The sequence below is a fragment of the Silurus aristotelis genome (assembly GCF_946808225.1).
Source record: "Silurus aristotelis genome assembly, chromosome: 26".
NCBI classification, from domain to species: domain Eukaryota; kingdom Metazoa; phylum Chordata; class Actinopteri; order Siluriformes; family Siluridae; genus Silurus; species Silurus aristotelis.
In genome coordinates, this window is record NC_139599.1 from 1,134,304 (window position 1) to 1,145,968 (window position 11,665).

The following is an 11,665-nucleotide window of genomic DNA, read 5'->3' on the forward strand; positions in this document are numbered from 1 at the left end:
ACACACACACACACACACACACACACACACACACACACACACACACACACACACACACTGTGTCTGCGAGTCGTGCTTCGCAGCTCAACACTTCAGACACCCTGACACCAAATGTAAATTCTGGATAATTTGTTCTTTTAAGAAACACACACACACACACACACACACACACACACACACACACACACACACACACACACACACACACACATATACACACACACACAGAGAAAAAAAGTAGATGTGTTCCTGCTGCATTCAAATTGACAAATTTGATTTGGATTGTTGTCAATGTAAGGGGAGACATTAGACAGTCAGACAGACAGATGGATAGATAAAGAATGAGAGATAGAAGAGACATAGAGACAGAGAGAGAGAGAGAGAGAGAGAGAGAGAGAGAGAGAGAGAGAGAGAGAGATGTCTAAGAAAGAAAGAGAGAGGTTAAAAAATAAGAAAGGAAATGCCATAAACAGCACATGCTAGTCGCATAGGAAAGGCAACATTGTGCTCAGTCACATGTCTTCAAAACCAGACAGGATTGTCAGCAAACACACACACACACACACACACACACACACACACACACACACACACACACACACACACACACACACACACACACACACTCACTTGGTCATGGGTCATGCACTCTCTCCTATGACCGTAGCTTCCTTCCTCAATATTATTCAGCAAACAGAAACACACATCACGGGAACACGAAAATTCACACATATAAAATATTGCATCATCATCATCCTCATTCTAATCATCATCATCGTCATGATCATTCTAATCTTCATCATCGTCATCCTCATCATCATCCTCATTCTAATCATCATCATCGTCATCCTCATTCGAATCATCATCATCGTCATGATCATTCTAATCATCATCATCGTCATCCTCATCATCATCCTCATTTTAATCATCATCATCGTCGTCATCATCATCCTCATTCTAATTATCATCGTCATCCTCATCATCATTCTAATCATCATTGTCATCCTCATCATCATTTTAATCACCATCATCATCATTCACAATTTCAGTGCTTATTACAGGTATAAAGTATCCCACAAAAGTAAGTGCACCCCCACATTTCAGCAAACATTCTAGTGTCTTATTAGTATTTATTTGGTGTTAGTATCTTCTCAAGAGACAAAACTATAGAAATGAAAGGTGGATATATTTTGGAGTATCAGTGTGCAGCTCGTGTATCAGTACAGATTTACTGTCCTCTAAAAATAACTCAACATTCAGCCAGTAATGTCTAAATAAGTAACTAAAGTGAGTCCACCCTCAGTGATAACAGCTGTACGTGGTGTAAACGTGCACAGCTGCATGTTCTATTCATCATGTTTTTGACGGAACCATACAAATGTGTGTATCTTGTATTAAAGCAGTTAAAATGTGGTGCTTTGAGTTCAATTCTCTCATACTGACCACTGGATGTTCAACATGCACCTTATGGTAAAGAGTCTCTGAGGATTTGAGAGTTAGAATTGTTGATCTCCACAAAGAGCCGAGGCTGTAAGAAGATCAGTATCACCCTGAACCTGAGTTACAGTACAGTGATCAGGTTCATACAGACGTTTTCTGAGATGGGTTCCTCTCAGAACAGGGTCCATCTGAGAAGTCAAGTCCTCAGAAGCTGCTTTAAAAAAGAGACGAATGAGTGCTTCAGCATTGCTTTAGAGTTTGCAGAGGTCCGCGTGTCAGTGATCAGACCGTGTTGCACACCACAACAAGTTGGTTTGCAGGCCGTCATGCCAGGAGTATCCTCTTCTGAAGCTGCTCACAAGAAAGACCTCAAACCTGTACAAGAGCATGAATCACTAGAACCATGTCTTGTGGTCTGATGAGATTGAGATAAACTTGTTTGGTTTAGATGATGTCCAGCATGTGTGGTGACGCCCTGGTGAGAAGAACCAAGAAAATTGTCTTGCCTACAGTCAAGCATGGTGGTGGTAGGATCATGGTCTGGGGCTGCATGAGTGCTGCTGGTACTGTGGAGCTGCGGTTCATTGAGGAAAACATGGATTCCAACATGTACTGTGACATTCTAAAGCAGACCATGGTGCTCTACTTCAGGAACTGGGCAGTTTTCCGACATAATAACGACCCCAAACACACCGCCAAGATGACCAAGATGACCGCTGCCTTGCTGAGGAAGCTGAACCCTTTTGAGCACCTGTGGGGATTCTCACGCAGAAGATGGAGAAGCACCATGTGTGTAACATTCAGCAGCTCTGTGATGTCATTATGGAGGAATGGAAGAGGATCCCAGCAACAACCTGTGCAGCTCTGGTGAATTCCACACCCAGGAGGATTAAAGCAGGGCTGGAGAACGATGGTGCTCACACACAATATTCACACTTTGGACACAGTTTTGTTCTGATTTACAAACTACACATTGATACGTTGAAATATATCCAAGTTTCATTTCTACAGTTTTGTCCCTTAAAAAGATACACTACAATAGTTGCTGAAATGTGAGGGGTGCACTTACTTTTGTGTGATAGATAGATAGATAGATAGATAGATAGATAGATAGATAGATAGATCATATAATAAAAAATAAATATCATATTAAGTTTTAAAATATAATAATTTTATTATGATTAAATTATTATGTATAAATATATACACATATACTTATATCAATAATTGTAAATAGTATATTATTATTATTATTATTCTATATTATATTAATATTTCTACACATCATCTCTATACACATGTGATCTTTTCGATAGTTTCAGGGAATAAAACCGTCTCATCACACACTTGACTTTCCATCTTGCTGTTCATTATCAGATTCTGGGATTTATGAATAAAATTTAGGAGATTATTATAATCCAGATCAGATTTTTAACCTGGTCCGATCACGTTAAGCCGTGACGTTACCTCTGGCCTCCTGGATGCTCAGCGAGAATAATTAATTAATTAATTTAACTTTAAGATGAAATCTTACAGCTGTCGTTGATGTGCTCTTTAAGGGTTCCTGAGTTTACACTTTCTCTAAGCAGTATCGAACCCCAGAGGAACCGAGAAGCTCCATTTTTTATCACCAGGTCTGTTTTTCTAAAAGCACCAGAACCTGTATGAGCTTCATGTCATGGCTGTGGGTCAAAGTGTCACCAGACTATCAGACTAAAGATTAAACTTCATATCCACTGTTTGTCCTTGGACTCGTGGAGAATTATGTTTTTATTAAACCTTCTCAGATGCGACCTCAAGGGTTCTTTCTGACCACAAAAAGCTCAGTTCTCACAAGTGGAACCATTCACAATCCAGAGGAACCCTGTAGCTCACTTTTTTTCAGAACTTCAATCTTCTATGATTAGGTCAGGTTTGGTTTTATGGAGCAGCAGATGATCAGGTTCTAAAAACAAGGAGATCTCGTGCTTTGGGTTAACAGGGATATTTTTCCATTCACATTCCAGCACAGCAGGAGGGAATTATTCTAGTTATTTATTTATTTATTTAGTTTATTTATTTAAGATCATCTATTCCAGCTCGCAACTTTTTTTTTTTTATTATTCTTTTAAACCCGAAACCGGTAAAAAAAAAAAAAAAAGAAAAAAAAAGAAAAAAAAAAGAAAGAAAAAGAATAAAAAGCATGCTTTTTTTTTGAGAGAGAATTTTTTTTCTAGAACAATAATAAGAAATAAATGTTTTGTTTTGTTATTAATACTCACATAAATCAGTGAAGTAGGAAATTAAACATGGCACCCATCATGCGTCACGCAGGAGAAGCCAGAAACGGCGCGCGCTGAAATGCTGATTGCGTCAGTGCGACTCCAGAAAGACAAGTTTGCTCCGAGAAAAAAAAAAGGAAAAGAAAAGAGAAAAAAAAACAAGAAAGAAAGAGAGAGAGAGAGAAAGAAAGAAAGAACGAAAGAAAGAAAGAAGGGGAGAAAAAAAGTAAAGAGAAACGGAGGCACGCGCGCTTCACTCGGCGTGCACGCGCGCTGTCCCGCACGCTCGCGCGCTCCCCATCCCTGTATATTTCTCTCGATCTCAGTGCACTTCAACTGCAATTGGGTTCAAGCTGTATGTGCACCTCAGCGTCCCAAAGCCCTGCGTGAAAGTTTCTCCTTCACTTCAACTTTCTCTCTCTCTCTCTCTCTCTCTCTCTCTCTCTCTCTCTCTCTCTCTCTCCAGGAAGTGATTTGCAGCTCCTCACATGGAGAGTGTATGACATCATGCTACAGTCCTGTAGGGAGTGTGTTTGCGTTTTAAAGGCACAGCTCCGAGTCTGTGCACTTTCTCTTTCTCTCTCTCTCTCTCTCTCTCTCTCTCTCTCTCTCTCTCTCTCTCTCTCTTTTCCTCACTGATCTAACCTTTCTCAGAGTAAGGATCTTCTCTGGTACAGGTGAAGAGCTCGATGCTCAGGGTTTTCACGCGTTCCTCATGCGCGTCGCTCCTCCTCCTCCTTCCAGCAGCTATAAACAGTCGTTCCTTCGTCTTCTTCCCCCAAATTGACATGTCACATGACTTACACCGCCGTCGGTGGCTCAGTGGTTGCCAAGCGGAAGGTCGGAGTTTCAAGCCCGAGAGGTCGAAGAGGTCGAAGTCCAAATCTGGTGAGTAGGGTGGGTGTGAAAGTGAGATCGTGTTGTTTCACGTGTGAGGAGCTCGGTTACAGGGTGCGCACGTGGTCCGAACAGCACCAGTTTCACAGCTCCAGATGTTCACAGGACGATGTCTTTCAGCACACTGACTTATGAAGGTCGGTGCTTCCTGTGACTGTGCGTGCAGCTTTGTGCTGCCATCTGTTGGTGTGTTACCAAAACTAGTCTCTAAACTTTTTGATACCACCTTTTGGTAGACACGCTTTTCCAGACCACCTTAGACCTGAGCAGTTGAGGGTTAAGGGCCTTGCTCAAGGGCCCAGCAGTTGCATTTTAGAAGTTTTGTGATTTGAACTTGCGACCTCCTGATCCAGAAACCACAAAGCTACTACCTCCCTGATTCAAAACGTGCCTGATTATATAAACCTGGGCTACTTGCTATATGAAATTCAAGACCTTCTCACCAATCACACTCAGTTAAAGCTGCGATCCAGGTGGATTCACGTTCACACGTCGTCCACGTAGTAAAGACAGAAAGACACTACAGAGTGTCTGTTCAGGATAAGCGGATGGGTGAAAAGGGGGTGCCAATACTTTGTGCAGATCAACATGATAACGACAGCACCGGGATCAGCGGAACGGTTCCTGGTGCATTCATCAGGATTCTGATGTTTCTCCTGGTTCTCAGGATTCATCTCTATACAGAAAGACCTTCAATCAAATCTTTCTCTTTCTCTCTTTCTGAAGTACTGGAGCGTTAAAAAGTGCTGAAGGAAAGTGTGACTGGCTGTCGCCCATGTCGTCTCGCACAATCCCGTACACACACCAGTGTGAGACTAGCACCATCACACGTTCCTCTGAGAACATCCAGAAGGCTTCATGTGGTGGTGTGGAGTTATCTTTTCTTTTTTTTTTTTTTTACAACTATTGTGACAAAAAAAACAGACTGTGTGTGTGTTTGTCTCTAAATGATATAATTGTTCTTACACAAATTCACCAAAAGTTTGTGGACACCTGAAGATCCCATTCCACGTTTAGTCTCCATGTGCTGTAATAATGAGCTCCACTCTTCTGGGAAGATGTTCCACTAGATTTTGTGAAGATTCATTCATCTACAAAGGTCATAAAGTCAGGTAGAGACGTAGGTGAGAAGTTTGTAGCATACACACCTGTGCGTGCGAAACCGAAACTGATCTCACACAGAAAACAAACCAGACATTTTACGACTGAAATAAATTTATTCTCATTTTATTTTTTTTACAAAATGCAGTTGCTGAGGGTCCAGTGAACGAGGTGAACAGATGAAGGTTGAGCAGGAGGCTGATAGTGAGTGTGAGACGACGTGTTGGACCCTTCGTTTAGAAAACAAACGAACAACAACAAAAAAAAAACGTGAGGCCAAAGCATGAGGCATATGATGGCTTGATCCCCAAACAATAGCGGATTGTGTGCAGCGTTTTCGCTCGAGCGCGCGGCTTTTCATCGAGCGGTGTAGTAAACTCTCCAAGTGCGATCGTGTGATTAAAAAAAGGATGTGCTTGAAGGAAAAGTTTGGCAAAAAAAGTGAAAAAAACAAAACAAATCCAGACACAACAATCCGACTCACCTCGAACTGAACCTTCCTTAATTTCTCTTCGACTTGAATAGCAAACAAAATCAGCCCCATTCAGACGGGATGAGTTTTACGTCCGGAGGTATGGAACGTAACGAGCGTTTTTACACGCTCGCATGACCACGCCCCCTAAAATGTGACGGCCACGCCAGCTGCCGTGTTTTTATTTAAATAAAATTTCTTCTAAACGACTGTAATCCATCATCACGTCACTGCTAATCAGACACGTGTCTGGAAAACTAATCCCGTCTGAATAGATACCCAGATTCAGTTAATGTTTCTTTTCCACTACGGCTACAATTTCTGCTTTTTGAGGTCAACTATAGAATCGCACTTTTTTTTTTTTTTTTTAAACGTGGCGTGAACAATGGAGATGTCAGAGATAACGTGTGAAAGAGTGAGTTTTTTATTTTTTGTTCTTCACAGAATCAGTCAGGAGCACAAAATCATCTGTCATGCAGTAAACAGTTGGCACTTAACTATTAGTTTTGGGTATTAAAAAAAGAAAAAAGTACACAATCTTTCCACTTTACGCCAAAAGTATTTGATCAGCAAGAACATGTGTGTGTGTGTGTGTGTGTGTGTGTGTGTGTGTGTGTGTGTGTGTGGGACTGAACTACAAGTGGGTTTTAATGCCACGTAAAAAAAAAAAAATCTAAGATTACAAGATTAAAGTCGTAGCGATACGAGAATAAAGTTGTGATATTTATTGAAATGTTTAAAAAGTATATTCTCATTCAGGGTCGTTTTCTTTGATCATCATCCTCATAGTCCTTTGAGAAGCATCACCTCTTCTGCGAATAGCACGCAGATGTAACCATCGATATGTTTGGAGTCGAACGCTGGTCACCATTTCAGACTGAACAAAATAGGTGATTTTTTTTTTTCTTCGGAATAAATGAAGTTTCCTACGGAAGTGTTTTCCTGCAGTGTCTGTTTACTGATTATGACCACGTGACTTTTCTGAAAATATTACCACTTTAAACTCTACCACTTTATTCTCGGAATATTTCGACTTTATTTTCGTATCGCTGCTTTAATCTCGTAAGCTTCGTTTTGGTTTTTTTCGCGTGGCACTGAAACGTTATCGCTCAAAAACATCGTAAGCATTTTGCACGTGATAGAAGCTTCCTGGCCTCTTCACCCGTCTTGCCCGATGGACTACGCTGGGCGCGTGGTGGACGTCACGTACACGTCTCTTTCCGCATTGATCCCCTCCGTCTACATATCCACGAAGACCATGAAGCACCAGCCGAGTCCTCCTACCAGGAACATGGTGATGTGCATGCTGTATATGAAGATCTCGTTGAGGACGCCTAAGTCGAGCCTGCGATGGCCCAGGAGCAGCAGGATGACCGAGAGTTTGTACTGAAGGCGCAGGACGACTCGCACGCATACGTACTCGAGGCACAGCAACGTGGCGAGCGCCACCCACAGGAGCGACGTGAACAGGCTGCAGCCGAAATAGAGCAGGAAGCGGATGAAGCCGTAGGTCCAGCGCGACTTCATGTACAGGTCAAAGTTGCTGTAGTTAGTGCGCAGGAGCTGGGAGCTGCGCGCCGGGACGCAGGCCGAGTGCATGCACATGCTGTGGGGGCCGTGGAAGGAGCGCGCCCGCCTCGGGATGGGGATCACGGGCATGAGTGGGCTGGACGAGCCCCTTGCAGAGAGAGAGATCAGGAACCGGACGACGCCTGATGGGTCGACAGCATGGCGGCGGTACGGGGTACGAGGTCGGGTTTGAAGCTTCGCGCTCGGTTACATGACGAATATCTGACTCTCTCGTGTCCGTGAAGTCGTTTTCTGATTCGAATCCATTTTCAGCTGCGTAAAAAAGACACACACCAGAGAATAAGATGAGATTCGGAAAACTGATTTTAAAGACAAAACTGCTTCGGTATGAAAGCGTGCAGTCCACATGACAGGATAAGATCAAGATGGCAGGGTTTCTGCAGCTTTCACAAAGTCAAGACTTTTTAAAGAGCCTGTTAAGCACATTAAGAATTAATATTTGTACGACACCAAAAAAAACACACACACAAACACGTTGTTAGCAACCGGCCTTAACCGAGCCGTACATTTCTCTTTAAATAATAAAATCTGTTTTACGTCAGTGTTACAATCCAAGAGATTCGCTCCAATAACTGAAAGCTGATTGGCTGTTGCATGTTGTAATACAGTGAATTATATTTGGACCAGCAAAAGAAAGAACTGCATCACCACGGAAACGATCAAACAAAAATTTTAATGAACATCAGAGGCAGAGTTACACAGACATTAAAAAATTAAGACGTTTAGATTTAAAATTAAGATGTTTAAAATGATTTAAGATTTAAGACCTTTTCAGGCCTAAAATGTTGTTGTTGTTTTTATTTTGCAGACAAAGTGGAAACCCTGGATAAATGGGGAATTGGAGAAACGTCGAACCACAAAATAATTATTTAAATATAAATCCTATATACTGAACAAAACTTAACATTTCTCAAGACTTATAAGATCTTATACCACAATAAACATTTTAAAGGTTTTAAATAAATCATTATTATATTACAATTATTTCTAATTCATTACTGTTATAATGAATACAGTATTTAATTTGTTGCCTTCAGGGTGTCTATAATTTGTTACCATAGTAATAACCCTCTTATTACAAAGCGCCAAAATAAAACGATTACTTACCGTGAAATATATTCGCGACTAATGAGACATGTGTCTTCTTCACTTCTTTAATTAGAATTCTTCAGAAAAAGATTTATTTCTAACAATAAAACAAAAATGTTTTTAACAAGCTCTTTGTGCTAATCGTCATGCTAACAAATCCTCCTCTCTCGCTACACAGCGATGGCTAGAAAAGCTCCAGCCAATCAGATTAGCGGAACGCTACTGCTAGCCAATCACACCGTGCAGGATCTGCCAATCACAATGCAGGAGGCGGGCTCTGTACGAGTATGAGCAAGCAGGGTAGAGCTAAGTTAAGCGTTCAAACGCCTGCGCCTTTTTCTTAAAAAAAAAAAAGCGTCACTCGAGCAGATTTTCCACATGCAACGCGTTCATACACCGATATAAATTAAAATATTAAAAAAGAGCAAAACGGACACGAAACCGTGACTTGCAAACGCTAGCGCGCACTCGTTATTAGCGGAGTGACAAGCGGAACAAAATACGGCGTGTCGTAAAGTGTGTAGAAGAGCTGGTTGTCATAGCAACCGAAGGGCCGGTTTAAAGGTATAGAAGGAATCAATGAGAATTGAAACGTGTGACAAACAAACGTCGAATTAATCAAACAACAAGTTTTTCTACACAGATCTCAGAAAAGAAGATCTGTGTATATCAAAGAAACCTGAAATGTATTTTCTAATAGATTAAATGTGTATTAATGCTGTACACATGACAGGTGTTTCAAAAACGTAGGTTTTTAAAAAACGCTCTCTAAAAAACGATGACACATTTTTGTATCCGGATTAATGTAGACGGATACAAACCTCTGTTGCTGCAAAAACCCCTAAAGGAGCTTTCAAAATGATCTCCAGAACTAAGTTCACTAACAGGTATTACTTAAATAATATGAAATATTAGTTGGAGAAACACCCATGGTGCTATTGTTATCTCTTAGCACGATGATACCACCACCGTGCTTCACTGTGTTCTCAGACATGGAAAAACAATGTGATGGTTCTTTTATTTTACAATTTTCTTTACGTTTATTTGCATGTGGCAGACGCTATTATTCAGAGTGACTTACATTTATCCCATTCACACACCTAAGCAGTTTTGTTGTTAAGGGCCTTGCTCAAGGGCCCAGGAGTGGCAGTTTATTATGGCTGGGATTTAAACTCATGTCCTTTAGGTACAAAGTCCAAAGCCTTAATCACTAAGCCACCACCCCCCTATGATTGTGTGTTTCTCTTATGCATGCCATTATTCTTATTGTTTATTATTATATATAATTATTATTATTTCTGCTAAATAAAATCTTCTTCTTTGAAACCACAACCCTGGATCCTTAAATATGTTTATTTCTTTACACTGTATTTAAATTTAGCTTTGTGATTTGTTATTATTAATAATCATTGGTCCGACAACACGTTTTTCACCGTATAGTCGCTTTTGTCCTTGATAACTTCCATTCACCTCTATCTCACTTTCCCAGCATGTCAAGCCGCAGATTTATGGCCAAGCTTCATGATTGGATCCAGCACAAGACGAACCTCAGTGCTATCCATCATAAACAGTTTTTATTTTTTTTAAAGCCTTCATTATGGCCGTTAATGATCGCTGCACTCAGGATTTAAAGATATATTATGCAAAATCAGAGAAACAAACCTCATTATAATTAATCAGGCATGCATCAAGCCGTCATGACGGTAAATAAATTCTCTGAACGAACACACTTGAGGATTAAGATTGCTTTTGCTAATTTAATCAGCGGTGTAATAATTTGCGCTTCAGACAGCGCTGACAGAGGAACCGGCCGGAACTATTAATTGTGTTGCGTTCCTCGTTTACTTTCAGCGCCAGGAAACTTCTCACCGATCCGAGGGAAGCGGCTGCGAGTCTTCGGGTTGCGCTTAGCGTGCAACTTTTACATTATATGATTAGATTTTATTAAATCCAGTTTATTACTGCGTTTCTGTGTCTGGATATAATCCCCAAACACAAAGCCTTCTGATAAGAGTACAATGTTTCAATGAGGTTCATTTAAGTTCTTGCAGTTCCATATGCAAAACAACATTGTGATGTCACACTGTGAGTACAGAAAGCACCGCCCCTAATAGTACAGCTTAATTTAAAGAAAAGTCCTCATCCTAGAACAGGATATAATATGTTTACTAGCAGATGAGGGTTCCGCTTTCGGCAGTGAAAAGGTTACACAAACATCTGGAGTTAGGATCACGATTTCTGAGTTCCTCAAATTCTTTTCTAAGTAGGAAAATGCCTACTGTTCCCATGTTATACAACAGTTCCTGAATCCCTGAATATGTTCCTCTTTTAGAAACATGGCCTGAAGTATGGACCTGAAGCTAAAGTGTTCTGTAAAAGATTCCTCTAGTAAAATTGAAAGTGTTCCTGAGTTAATAATAGAGATGTTGAGACTCACTGATTTGCATCGGTGCATCGGAAACACGTTGGCATTTGTATCACGATGGATTGTTTTTAACATCTTTGCATCGCTAAATAATTTATTTATATATAAATATTAGTAGATGCGCTCTACTTTTATTATTGAGAAAGTGACCAATAATTTGTGATCAATATTTGATATGTAGATCGATTTCTCATCATTTCGGAGAGCGAGGCGTGTCCTGAGAGCCACATAGAATACAGATTAACATGGCAGAGGTAGAGCTGTGACTTCCTGCAGACAGAACGGGGAAAGAACATCTGGTTTTATTTAATCTTTTTTCTTTTTGCACTACAAATGTGTGTGTTTGAGTAAAAGAGACATGCGTTAGAAGTCAGAAGACACTTTACCTTA

At 40.7% G+C, this 11,665-nt stretch overlaps 3 protein-coding genes across 18 annotated transcripts in view; 1 reads left to right on the forward strand and 2 right to left on the reverse strand.

Annotated features, from left to right (window-relative positions):
• Window positions 1–4,213, reverse strand: part of nacc2 (NACC family member 2) — a 40,195-nt gene extending 35,982 nt beyond the window's left edge. For 15 of the 16 annotated variants that reach the window (XM_083531334.1, XM_083531326.1, XM_083531339.1 and 12 more), the window contains exon 1: window positions 3,702–4,212. The gene's annotated coding sequence lies outside the window, so the exon portion shown is untranslated. Of the gene's footprint in view, window positions 1–3,701 lie in introns of all 16 variants that reach the window. The other variant, XM_083531335.1, reaches the window with a different exon arrangement.
• ak1 (adenylate kinase 1) overlaps window positions 1–11,665 on the forward strand; it is a 162,012-nt gene that overhangs the window by 29,170 nt on the left and 121,177 nt on the right. The window lies entirely within an intron of this gene.
• Window positions 5,796–9,390, reverse strand: tmem250 (transmembrane protein 250). The gene is made up of 2 exons (XM_083530518.1): window positions 8,865–9,390; window positions 5,796–8,013 (listed from the first exon to the last, which is right to left on the reverse strand). The coding sequence occupies exon 2, from the start codon at window positions 7,828–7,830 to the stop codon at window positions 7,411–7,413; it is 420 nt and encodes a 139-aa protein (XP_083386644.1). The 5' UTR covers window positions 7,831–8,013; window positions 8,865–9,390; the 3' UTR covers window positions 5,796–7,410.